The sequence below is a fragment of the Choloepus didactylus genome, chromosome 17 (assembly GCF_015220235.1).
Source record: "Choloepus didactylus isolate mChoDid1 chromosome 17, mChoDid1.pri, whole genome shotgun sequence".
NCBI classification, from domain to species: domain Eukaryota; kingdom Metazoa; phylum Chordata; class Mammalia; order Pilosa; family Megalonychidae; genus Choloepus; species Choloepus didactylus.
Window position 1 is genome coordinate 75,366,475 of NC_051323.1, and position 12,166 is coordinate 75,378,640.

General features: G+C 68.3%; 1 protein-coding gene across 1 annotated transcript in view; it reads right to left on the minus strand.

The window, feature by feature from the left end:
• Positions 1-12,166, minus strand: part of FER1L5 (fer-1 like family member 5) — a 35,440-nt gene that overhangs the window by 2,403 nt on the left and 20,871 nt on the right. The window contains exons 20-45 of the mRNA XM_037807639.1: positions 11,729-11,853; positions 10,975-11,075; positions 10,173-10,350; positions 9,947-10,102; positions 8,981-9,112; positions 8,282-8,445; positions 7,999-8,113; positions 7,270-7,372; positions 6,745-6,908; positions 6,485-6,658; positions 6,169-6,325; positions 5,984-6,061; positions 5,205-5,386; positions 4,858-5,019; positions 4,662-4,766; positions 3,898-4,044; positions 3,647-3,806; positions 3,512-3,537; positions 2,955-3,005; positions 2,744-2,848; positions 2,454-2,573; positions 1,898-2,059; positions 1,717-1,808; positions 1,351-1,521; positions 1,126-1,274; positions 784-923 (exon numbers count right to left, since the gene is read on the minus strand). Coding sequence (XP_037663567.1) covers positions 784-923; positions 1,126-1,274; positions 1,351-1,521; positions 1,717-1,808; positions 1,898-2,059; positions 2,454-2,573; positions 2,744-2,848; positions 2,955-3,005; positions 3,512-3,537; positions 3,647-3,806; positions 3,898-4,044; positions 4,662-4,766; positions 4,858-5,019; positions 5,205-5,386; positions 5,984-6,061; positions 6,169-6,325; positions 6,485-6,658; positions 6,745-6,908; positions 7,270-7,372; positions 7,999-8,113; positions 8,282-8,445; positions 8,981-9,112; positions 9,947-10,102; positions 10,173-10,350; positions 10,975-11,075; positions 11,729-11,853 — 3,419 coding nt within the window. The remainder of the gene's footprint in view (positions 1-783; positions 924-1,125; positions 1,275-1,350; positions 1,522-1,716; positions 1,809-1,897; positions 2,060-2,453; positions 2,574-2,743; positions 2,849-2,954; positions 3,006-3,511; positions 3,538-3,646; positions 3,807-3,897; positions 4,045-4,661; positions 4,767-4,857; positions 5,020-5,204; positions 5,387-5,983; positions 6,062-6,168; positions 6,326-6,484; positions 6,659-6,744; positions 6,909-7,269; positions 7,373-7,998; positions 8,114-8,281; positions 8,446-8,980; positions 9,113-9,946; positions 10,103-10,172; positions 10,351-10,974; positions 11,076-11,728; positions 11,854-12,166) is intronic.

Here is a 12,166-nt window from a genome sequence, read left to right on the forward strand (position 1 = left end):
AGGGGCTGCGGCCTCCCCCCACCACGTGTGGGTGGCTTTGACCCTGAGAGCCTTGGTGCTGGGGCCTGGAAGGTCACTGCTGCTTAGGACGGCTGCAGAAGGGGACAGAGGTGTCCCCTGTTGGAAGAGTAAACTAGCTGACCGGTCCAGATTCCAGGCCAGTTTATGTCGGGTAACCACAACCTACGGATCTTAAGATGTCCACAAGGGAGCCAGGGCTCGAAAACGGTGAACGGACGGGAGAGAAAGGTGAAAAGCAGAACTGTCAGCACGGGCGGAGTGGGGTGTTCTTTCCTTCCACCCCCCAACCTCGCTGTAGTCCTGTCTGAGAAGATGAGTGTCATGGGGACAGATGAGAAGGCGGCTCAGGAGAGGACAAAGACAGCTGGAGGGTTTGGGGGACGAGCCACCGTTAGGGTGCCGGGGGGGGGCTTCGTTCCTTCTGTTGGGTTCCTTGGCATGGAGGAAAACAGCCAACCTTAAGCGCCAGGACCAGGGTCGGAAAGTCCGACCTGAGCAGGGCCACTGTGCCGCCCCAGGAGACTGAGGGAGCCCCCCAGCTGCCACGTGGCGGTGGCGGGAGCTTCTCCAGCTCCAGGGCTCTCTGTCATGTGTGTGACATCACCAGGACCTCACGTGTCCTGGCGTGTGCAGAACCCGCGTGTTGGCTTCACGTGCAGGTCCTCTTGGACCGCTCGGCCTCTCCCCCGCCCGCCCTCGTGGGCTCTGTCCTGGACGGGTGGGTGCCCCTAGCTATGACCCAGCCGCCCCGCGGCCTCCCACCTGGTCGATGCCCGGCTGGCTGTCACTGTACAGCGTGCGGGTCTCCACGTGCTCCGGGACCAGCCCCTGGGTGTGCAGGACGTGCAGCGCCAGGCGCTCCTTCTTGGGCCCCAGGTTCTGAGCCGTGGGGGGCTTGGGCTCTGGGTTGGAGGGAGGGGTGGAAGGGGGATCGCAGGGACACTGGCCTCCTCCTCGGCCCGGGCAGTGGACACAGGTGCCCTCTGGCTCCAGGGGAGTCTTTCCCGGTCCCGCCCCTTGCCCCCGAGTTGGCCGCTCGCATATTGCAGGCCTCACTGGTTTCAGGGGCCTGTGTCTGCTTCCCGGGGTGTGCTGTGCTCTCACCAAAGCTCTGCAGCTTGAAGTTCTTCCCGTTGTAAAACACAGAGTCGTCCCTGCTGTTGTACACGGGTGGGGGCAGCCCCCTCCGTTTGGCATAGCGTTCCAGGAGGTGGCTTGGGGACATCTGGTCCCGCCACCGGAAGGGCCCTGACCTGTGGAGAGGCGTGAGAGGAGGAAGGGGCCTGGGTGGAGACAGGCAGGCCCGGGGCTGGGGTGTGGGCCACTCACAGGCAGTAGGATTTGGAGAGGCCACAGCGAGCCCCGAACCCAGACAGGAGTCGGTTTTCCAGGTCAATGACTGTGGTTCCAATCTTATCGTCGGGTGAAATAAGGTCATAGTCATACAGCTGGATCTCTAGGTCCTTCTCCAGGGGGATGGTGCAGCGCAGTTCAAACATCCTGGGGGTGCAGGGGTGGCGTCTGCAGGCACCCCGTTGTTTCCAGCATCTCAGCCTCATGGGCCCTGCTCTACCCCCATGTTTGGGCATGGTGGCTGCAGAGCAGGTGCGTCCCCCCAGTACCTTCCCCTGTTAGCAGGCCCTTCCCGGGCAGAAGGTGGAAGGGATGGGGGCTTGGGGGGCTGGGCCAGCTCACGTGCCAAAGATGGGGTCCAGGGTGTTGGGCTGGTACATGTTGCGGTCGCCAAGCGTGTTCTCCCCCAGTTTCAGAATCACATAAGGGTCACACTGGGGGTGACAGGCAGGGGTGAGCACAGGAAGTGGCCAGAGACGGCGGCAGGGGAGCCAGCTGTGACTGGGGCTTGAGGCTGGGTTACCAGGCCGCTGTAGTCCTGGGGCTGCAGGTTGAGGGCGCGCACCAAGTACACCCGCACCAGGCACTCCTGGGGAAAGCTCTCCCTGTCGGGCCAGGCCAGGAACTGCCGGGGCGGCTTGAGGGCTTTGGGGTCCTCAGGGAACGGGTAGACGCGGAAAAGGCCCTGCGTTTGTTGGGGACGGGGTGTTGGGAGCCCGACCTGGCAGTGCTGGCCGGACCCCCAAGTCCTCCAGGGGCCCCTGGTCCAGGCTGAGGAGAGGAGGGCTTGGCTGAGGGTGGCAAGTACAGCGGGCAGTGAGGAGGGCGGCCGCGGGGGAGTCAGGCAAGAGAGCCTTCCCCACCCCACCCCCTCCTCACGTCTGAACTTGTCCCGGGGGCTCTGGGGCCGGGGAGGGCTGGTGGGCAGCCTGGGGCAGAGCTGAGAGGGCGGCATGCCCAGCGGCAGGGGAGAGGACTCAGGGCCCTGCAAGGGCCAGGCCCTGCTCCCCCGCTGCCAGCCAGCGCCTGTATGAGGGTCTCCGAGGACAGACGGCGCCCACGGCGGCAGGGGCACCCACCTTGAACTCCCCCACAGCAGGGCTGCCCGGCCCCGGCTGCTCCCGGTAGAGCGGGAAGGTCTGGCAGAAGTCCTGCAGGCCCTGGAAGCCCGGCACCGCCTCCAGCTCACAGTCGTACACCTGCGGCAGGGTGTGGGGCACCGGGCTCGGTGTGGCCACAGGGCTCCCAGGCCTTGGTCCGAGCATCTGCCCAGTCAGCCGCCCGAGGCCAGGGTGCCGGCCTTTCTTCGGAGGAGACTTTCCTTCCTGCCCACACCCCCGGCACTCTCCCACCCCCAGGGCCCCAAAACCTTGAGGGTGTGGTAGTCTCTGTCCTTGTACTTCAGGGACTGGGGGGTGTCCCCGGTGGCCCAGAACAGCTTGCTCCACCAGTCCACATCGTGCTCGAATTCCTCCTGGTGGGGAGGGGCGCGGTCCTGGCCTCGCCCCGCGCTGGGGGCCCAGCAGCCGCCCCCGGCCCGTGCTGCCCCCGCCCCCGCCCCCAGAGTGGGCCTGCATCACCTCGGGTTTGCTGGCCTTGAACCAGAACTTGCCATGGAGGAGTCCCAGGACCTGAGAGGGGAGAGGGAGGGGCAGGATGGCTGCAGGAAGGAGAGGGGTCCCCTGCCCTTCACAGACCCTGGCTTTTTAAACTGGGGCCTTGGGCCTGTGCTTGGGGGCAGTGCTCTGCCCTCCTCACCCCCGGGTCCAGACTGAACTCCAGAAGTGGCTCCAGAACGCAGACCCTCCCGCCCCACCCAGGCCTGCTCGGGCAGCATCTGCCCTGTTGCCAGCCGGCCAGGTAGTGCCCACACCTTCCAGGCCGGCAGGCGCTGCCCCCAGAGCAGCCGTGAGCTTTGGAAGCTCACTGGAGTCACCTGCCGGGCTGGAGGGGTGCCCCGGCCTGACCCCCAACGCATCTGAAGCCGTGGGTCAGACTGGACAGGGCCACTGGGGTTTGGAAGCCAACATGCAGTCCCTGCCTGAGAGCCCAGGGGTGCAGCTGTCGGGGTTCTGGGGGGCGAGGGCTGCTTCCCGCAGGTGGCGTTTGCGAAGGCGCGGCTTGGGCGCGCGCTCACCTCCTGCCGCTGCTTCGCAGGCAGCTCTGAGTGGAGGAAGCCAGCGTGAGCTCGGGAGAGGGCCGCGGTGAGGCGGAGGGACCCCAGCCCCCGCCAGTCGGGCCGCAGGGGTGGCGAGCAAGGAGAGGGGCGCACCTGGGGGCCGCGGGGGCACGTGGCTGGCCCAGGGGTCGCAGAGATAGGGCCGCAGGGAGCTGACGCTGGCCTGGCCCACCACGCGCTGCTGCCCGAAGTCCCACTGCTCCAGCACCGTCAGCACCAGGGGCAGCGCGTGGGCCTCCTCCAGCGGCAGAAGCTGCGGAGAGGCCGCGAGCCCCCGTGAGCCCCCGGGAGCCCCCCGGGCCCAGCAGCCCGCCTGCCCCTGCCCGGCCCGCGGGGCCTCTTGCCAGCGTGAAGAAGAGGGCCGGCTGGGGGAAATTGGGGTTGCTCTGCAAGTCCGCGATGGGCTCCGTCCGCAGGGACACCTCGCCGCACTCCACCAGGAGCTGGGGGCGGCGCACCTTCTTGAGGTTCCGCAGGCCCCAGACCAGGATCTGCCGGGACAGGGAGAGCAGGGTGAGGGGCAGGCAGTGCCCCGATGGAGTCTTGGCCTGGGGGGTGGGGGCGCCCTGCCGAGGGTCCAGCCCCAGCTCAGGTCTCGGCAGTGAGTCCGGGGACCACCGGAGCAGGGGGTGTCCCAGGTGTCCAGCTCAGGCACACCTGGCCTCCTAGAACACGGCCACTCAGCGGCCCAGCACACCCCACGAGGACCCCTCACCGCCCCAGGGCACGAGCCCACCAGGCTGCCTGCTCCGACTGCCAGGGTCCTGGGCCATCCTGACCTTGTAGTGGCAGGGCACACAGCCTCCGCCGCAGGGGCCCCGTGCTGCTCAAGAGAGTGAGAGAAGTAGCAGCCTGGCATTGGAGCCCGCTTAGTGCCTGCGCCCCCGTGCGCAGGACAAGCTGCCTCTCGGAGCCCCCGTGTCCTTTCTGAGGAATCATCCCTGCTGCACGGGGGCACCAGAAGGCTTGCCCACTGTTCTGCGGAGATTTCACTAAAACATTTTAACAACATTAGAGCCTCAGCACTTCATTTCTCTCCTCTCCCCCTCCAGTGCCCCAACAGCAGTTTCTTGGGGTCTGAGCTTTGGATCAGTTGCCCGCTCCTCACCTCAACGGCCATCTTCCTCAGCGTGGGCTGGATGTCCTTGGGCAGCGTGCGTATCCCGTCCTTCCAGGGCACACTCAGGACCGGTGGCTTCTGCTCCCTCAGGCTCTGGAGGTGGGTGGGGGTGCAGGGAGCATCAGACCCCTCGGTGGGCGCTCTGCCCTGCCCCCACTCGGGGGGCCACCCCACTTGGCAGTACCTGGCTTTCGAGGATCAGCTCACAGGATGCCAAGATCTCACCCTCTTCCTCCCCCAGCCCTTTCACGAGGGGGTGCCACCTCAGTGGGGGCAGAGTCCGGTTTTGGAGATCCAGCCAGACCACTGGAGACCACGTGCTCCGTCCCCACAAGCTCTCCTTGCCCTGGAGGAGAATCGAGGTTTGTGTGACTTGGAGGCCAAGCTGGTAGGCCCGGCTCTCCCGGACGTGGTGCTCTCCACACTGCCAGCACCACCCGGGCACTCTCCAGGCCTTTTCCTCTAAAATACCCCCCCAGCAGCCACCCAGTGAGCAGTGCCTTCTCTGCCTGCCGGGCCAGCCCGCCTCACCTGGGCCTCCCGCTGCCACAGCTCCAGCACCACGGCCGGGGGGCTCTCCCTCGTGTCCACAGGGCTCTCGTACAGGAGCAGGTGCTGGAAGATCAGCGTCTGGTCCCACGTGGGCACCGGGGAGCTCCTCTGGGTCTGGGTGCACTGGCTGTGGTTCAGGAAGAGCGCGCGAACAAAGGGCCCTGGAGGGTGGGCGGGGTCGTGGCTTCAGGCTGCCCCGGGGTGCTGTCCTCCGCCGCCTGCGGCCGCTCCCACCACTGCCCAGAAGCCCCCCTCAGTGTAAGCCGCGTGGCAGCTGCCGCCTAAACGCAGTTCCGTCTGAACAGGCTTGGTGCTGGCCGTGTCTGAGCGTGGTGGTGCCCAGTGGACACAGCTCCCAGCGGGCACCCTTAGAGCCCACCGCCGGGAGTGACCCACCTCCTCAGACCCCAGGGGCTCTGCTCTCAGGGCCTGGAGCTGCCACCACTGCCCTCCCCTCATCTGGTCCTGCCACCAGCGACGTGGCGTTCCCAAGCATGCCACCCCCTTCCTTCCCCTCGGGACTCGGTGGCTGTGTCCTCCTCCTCTTGGGGGAGGCCTCCCCGACACCCCCTTCTTGCTTCCACGGCACTGGGGACACAGCTCAGGAGCAGCCCCTCCTTGTGGTCTGTTTCTGTCTTTTCCCCAAACCAGGGCCACGAGGCATTTGGGGCAGGGGGCTGCCTCGTCATCCCCATCCCCCTTGCCTCCTCCTCTCCACGGTGCTGGGGCTGGGGGGCGAGGGGCTGCCGGCCACCTACCCTGCAAAGTCTGGATCTGGTTGGACATCAGGTTTCGGGCCTGGTAGATGTAGCAAAAGAGCTGGTAGTAGTGGGGCTCTGGGCAGGAGAGGGGTCCGTGTGTGTCCCCTGTCCCCAGGACCCCCCAGGGCAGCCCTCCCTGCCCTCGGGCCCTGGGAGCAGCCGGGAGGTGGCCGGGCGCTCACTGCTGAAGACGCAGTAGATGAAGGGCAGTCCGGGCGGCCGGGCGTCCTGCTCGGCCCTCCTCCAGAGGTCCAGGCTCAGCCGGCTCCATTGCAGGAGGGACGGGTTCTCCTCTTCCTTCTCCTTCCTGTTCCGGGCTTGACGCTTCACGTCCAAGTCCTGAGCCCGGGACGAGGCCCTGAGGCTCTTGGGAGCGTTTCCTGTCTCCTCCAGACCAGGCCAGGCCACCCCTTTCCTGCCCTGACGCCACCCATCACGGCCCAGAAAGGGGAAGGCCACGCCTGCTCAGCCCCTGCCAGGCACCCCCCGAGGCTTTACCAAGGAGCCCTCCAGGAGGAAGATGGGCGCCGCGCCCCCGTCCCTGTTGGGGGCCAGCCGGCGGTGCCAGCAGCGGCGGCGGAAGCGGCTCCCGGGCTGGGGGTTCAGGTGGAACTTGGAGCCGAAGGTGCCGTACTCCCAGCCCTCGTCCTCCCCGGCCGGGCCGGGCCCGTGCTGCAGGAGGACAGCGCGGCCTGCATCCTGCGCCCCGCGTCCGGCCCCCGCCTGCAGGTCACCCAGGCCCCCGGGCGGCCCCTCACCAGCTGCAGGAAGGACAGCGTCTCCTGCTCGCCGTCCGGCTGCTGCGGGCTGCGGTACCGCAGGCGCACCCAGCGACGCCGGCGGCACGAGTAGTAGGTCTTCTCCACCGACGTCCAGACCCGGGGCAGCCCCGACGGCGGGATCCCCACGCCGTACTCCCAGCCTGCAGGGGCCAGAGACACAGCGCCTTCCCCCACGGCCGGGCCTCTGGGCCGGGGGTCTCTTTGTGGGAAGGAAGATCTGGATGGGGGTGGGGGTTGGGGTGCGGGGTGGGGGGCGGCACGCGCCAGACCCCGGGGCCGGCAGGCGGCAGCGCTTGGGCCTGGCACCGGCTCCTCAGCCTCCAGGGCTGGGCTCCTTCCTGGAGCTCCCGGGGGTGGGCCGGCTCCAGGCCCAGGGTCTCCCTCCCGGGCCTCTGCCCATGTTGGGGTAGAGGAGGGGACCCGGCTCTGCAGAGGCTGGGGCGCCCCGGAAGTCAGGCCCCTCCCACCCGAGAGTGGCCTGGGCCTGGGCCGCGGACGGACCCTCGTTGTCCACTGCGTGGTTCAGCTCCACGATCCAGTTCTTCTTGATGTGCCAGCCCTCGGGGCACTGCATGTCCTCCCGGGCCTCCACGGGCTGCCCACTCTGTGGGGGCGGAGGGGGGCGGAGGGGCGTCGGTGCGGGCAGGGGCCACCCGTGTGCTCACTTAACTTGTTTTTCCTGACTTGCTCTTTTGAACTTGGAATCAATGTTGTTTTTAAAGGGAAGCTCTCCATAGACCCACTCTAAGTGGAAAATCAGCAACGCCACCCTAAGCAGGGAATAAGCTGAACAATTCCAAGAAAACCAGACAATTGGAGCCTGTGCCTGTCCCCTCCTTGTCACAAAGGGGCGACCAGCCCATGATGGGGGGAGCTTCAACACTTCCTGCCCTATGCGGTGGCCACTGGCCTCCCGGGGCTACTTAAATTTGATGAAAAGTGAACAAAATCAGAGTTCAGTTCCTCAAACAGCCGGCCACAGTTCCAGGGCCCCCCAGCCCCAGGTGGATGGCACAGAGAACATCCCCATCACCCCAGGAGGCCCCCGGGCAGGCTCTGCCAGCCTGCAGGCCGAGCACCCCTCTGAAAGGGGCCTGAAAGGAAACGGGCCCCCCCCTTGGCTCCTTCACAGTCTCCCGGGGCGGCGCCTGAGGACCCCATGGTGAGTGGGGTGCGGGCTCTCTCCACGCGGACAGCCCCGCCCCCGAGGCTCCCTGCACCCCTGCTCACCGTGTCCGTATTGGGGATGGCCGCCGGCACCCAGGCCCCCGTGGGGTCGCGGCGCTGGTTCTCGTACACCTCCTCTAGCACCTGGCTCCGGTTGATGTCCACGTCCAGGAGGAGTCTGGGGGAGGCGAGACCCCACGCCCCAGCACCTGCCTGACCTCGCGGGCCCCTGGCGTCCTGCTGGGTGTCTGCGCACCCCCCGTCCTTCCCCCGTCAGCACCCTCTCCGGGCACCCACCTCTCCCACCCGGGAGACCCGGGCTCGGGACCCTGCCCCCACGGCCCACCTCCTCTGGGGCTCCACTATCCAGTCCCCAAGCCAGTGCCACCCGGGAGGCTCCTTGAAATCCTGCGTGGGGAGGCTGGTGCGCCCAGTGACGTCAGAGAAGGGGGGGCAGCGGTGCAGGCCCTGCGGCCCCCACTGGTCTTTGTTCTTGGCCTGGTTCTCGTACTGGGGGAGGGGAGGCCGTCAGTGCCCGCCCTGGGACCCTGCTGGGCTGCAGGCCCCTCTAGCTGTGGCCTTCCTGGGGTCCCCATCACCCCCAGTCACCGCACTTTCCCCCAAGCTCTGCAGGTGCCCCAGAAGCCTTTGAAAAACCAGAGCTGGGAGCCCCCATCCCCCAGGGAGCGTGGGCAGGCGCCACTTCTCAGGCCTGCTTGGGGCGCGGCACCCCCCTCCCTGAGATGGCCAGACGGCCCTTAACAGATCCAGCTGGGATCTCAGGGTCCTGGGCTGCCATGTTGGCCAAGGATGGGGCACCCTGGGAGGGGGAGCCCTGCTTGCCCCACATGCTCCCAACAGACCTCCATCGGGAACGGTGACAGCCCTCTGTCACCCACACACCCGTGGCTTGTCAACAAGGGCCCTGGAGCACCTGCGGTAGCCTGGAGCCCCTTTTCCAGCTCCAGTGCTAGGCCACCTCAGCTTCACCGCCACCCCGCCCCTCCTGCGGGGCCCCTCCTCGCCGGCCCCCTGCACCCCTCACCGTCTCCGCGTAGACCACCATGTTGCCGTGGCGGAGCAGCTTGAGGTTCTGGCTGTCGGCGATGTTGCCGAACCACATGCAGACCCGGAGGTGGGCCGGGAGCATGTCCTTCGGTTCTTCGCCCTCTGGGTGCTGAGCCCAAGGCAGGGTGACCCCGAGGGGTGAGGGTGCAGGTGAGGGAGGGGCACACACACCCGGAGCCCCATGCGGCGCTGGGTGCTGGAGCCGACAGAGCTCCCACCTGCAGCCACACGGCGTGGAGTGGGGGCCGCTGACCGCAGGTGCCTGCGACACCCGGGAGCCCCCTGCGTAACAGAGGAGGGGGGCTTCACGGAGCAGCAGTGACAGGGTGACAGCGATAGGGACACTCGCCACCAGTGACCGCCTGCCCGCTATGTGGGGGCACCGAGCCAGACCCTGAGTGTGTCAGGTGCTCTGGCCCTCACCCCACCCTGAGGGGGCAACCTCACCCCAGCCCCATGCCAGAGAGGAGCCCACCAAGGCATGGGCAGTGCAGGGCTCGGCCTGCGGCCACTCCAGCCAGCAAGGGGCGGAGCCGGGGTTCGGGTCTTGGGGTCTTTGGAGGTTGGGGAGGGCTCTGGTGGACATGGCACAGGTATCCGAAATGGGGGGATAGGGCAAGGGGCAGCAGGAGTGCCGACTGCGGGGAGGATGGGCCCCTGCGGGAGACCACGAGGAGCCCCGGGAGGTCTCTGAGGCCGCGGGGTGGGGAGGGAGGGTTGAGCAGGACCGTGTCCCTCAGCATGCCCCAGCCTCAGGGGTCACTAGTTGGTCTGCATGTCGCCCAGCCATGGTCCAGAGGCGACCACAAAGCGCTGGTGGCAGTAGTGACAGAGAGGCGGCGGGCGGCGGGCCTCGGCACCCCCTCCTTCCTTCCGGGGCACTTGAACCCGGTTTCACGCCCTCGGGGGTCCCGGGCCCTCCTCCCAGGAGCCCCCTCCCTACCTGCAGGAGGAGGGTCTGCGTCTTCCCGCAGAACCTGCCCGAGTGCAGGGGCCCCGCCTGGGAGAAGAGCACGGAGTGGACGGGCACCCGGGCGTAGGCCACGCGCTGCCCGCGGCACAGCAGCCACACCATCACGTCGGGGAGGCCGGCCTGCGGCTGCGGGCGGGAGCGCGTCAGGCCCGGCGGGCGCCCCGAGCCCCGGCCCCGCGGCGGCGCCGGCGCCCACCTCGGGGAGCACGGCGGAGAGGCGGAACAGCCAGCCCTCGGCGGTGGCCACCATGTCCTCGGCCCTGGCCTGCTGGGCCTGGCGGGCCAGCTCCTGCAGGAGGAGGCTGCGCAGCCGCCAGCGCTGCTTGTCCAGCTCCGTGGCCTGGGGCTGGTTGTCCAGGCAGGGCAGGGGGCGCCTGCGGCGGACAGAGGGGCTGGGCCTGGCCCCTCACCCCCCCGACCCCCCAGCGCCCCACGGGGGCCCGCGACCCCCAACCCCGCTGGGGAGCCCCGCCCCCGCCGGCCCGGGACCCCGCCCACCCCGTCGGGGAGCCCCGCCCCTCCCGGCCTGGGACCCCCGCCCCGCCCCCTCCCGGCCCGCGACCCCCAACCCCGCTGGGGAGCCCCGCCCCCTCCCGGCCTGGGACCCCGCCCCTCCCGGCCCGGGACCCCGCCCTGCCCGCTGGGGAGCCCCGCCCGGTCCCGGCCGCTTGGTCCCCGTCAGCCCCTTTCCCAGCCCCCCGAGCCCCGCAGTGGCCAGGCCTGCTATGAAGGGCCTCCCTGTGGAGACGGGGCGCTGGGGGGTCTTCCCTCAGGCCCGCAGGAGGGAGGCTGGGGTCGCGGGGCGAGCGTGGGAAGGGTGGGGAGCTGGGGCCCGGAGAGGCCTCGGCGGGAGCCCCAGGGGCCTGGGGGCGCAGGGCGGAGGCGGTCCTGCCTTCGGGCCTCGAGCCGGGGCGCGGGGCTCTGGGGGCTCCGCGGGGAGGCCCGAGCCCCCAGCCCCAGCCCCAGCCCCTGGCGCGGCCGCCCCGCCCGACTCCTACTTGCAATCCTCCTCCAGCTCCGTCAGCAGCTTCTTCCACTGGGGGAGCAGCGCCGGGTCGTGCGGGTTCCGCATGGATTTCAGGGTGTCCAGATTGGCTTTCTGCCCCGCGGAAAGAAACGGCCGAGAGCTGGCTCAGCTGAGGTGTTGTCAGCCAGGCCGGGCACCGCTCACCCTCCCGGCTCCCTGACAGAAGCCATGGGGGGCAGGGGGGGCCGGGAGGTGGGACTGGGAGGAGGGCAGTGGTCTGTTGGTGAAGGAGGTCCGGCCTGAGGCAGAGGGTGCCAGGCAGCCCTCCTGCGTGAAGCTGGGTGGAGGCTCCCCCAAGACCGACACCCCTTGTGACCTGACTCCTCAGGTCCCCTCCAGGCCCAAACCCCTCCCCTGAACCTCAAACACTGGCACATGTCATTCCCTTCTTTCCCCTATCCCCCCTCTCAGAAAACTCCTACTCACTCTTCAAGACCCTGCTTGAATGTCCTCTCTTTTGTGAACACCTCCTCCGACCTCTCTTCCTCCCCCCTCCCCAATTCCTCTGACCTTGTAGCCCTGGGTTCCCATCTCCCTCGCTGCCCTAGAGCCATCACATGGTACTGTCGGCCGTGGTGAGGACACCGACCCCTGGCTCAGGGGCGCCTCAGTTAACAGGGAGTGGTGAATGAGCCGTGTGGCCTGTTACCCGCGATGGTGATTCACTTTCCAACCCTCCCCCTTCCATGGCCTGACCCCCCACCCCGTGGCTGCCCCCCACTCACCAGGCGATCGCGGGTGAGGTGGAGGAGGTTGAGGCAGTGCATGCGGAAGCTGACGTCCTCCCAGTAGGAGGTCACGGCCACGACGGGCTTGATGTTGTACCAGGGCACGTAGTGGTAGATGTTCCCTGGGTTGGGCACAGACGGGGGCACTGAGGCCCGGGGCCCTCCAGGCGAGCTTGGGCCACTGCACCCCACCAGCAGTCACCCACTAACAGGTGCTCGGGGCAACCCCAGGGGTCCCCTAATAAACCCGCTGCTCCCGCCACGCCCTCGCGGTGCCCGGTGCTTCACCACGTTGTGGGTGGGAAACCAAGGCCAGCGCTGGGAAGAAGAGGCTGCGGTCGCACAGCCAGGCCGCCAGGACACGTCTTGCTGCAGAGCCCAAGCAGCGAAGCTCAGGCAAGGAAGGGATAGGCCCCGGGGCTGGGGGTCTCCAAG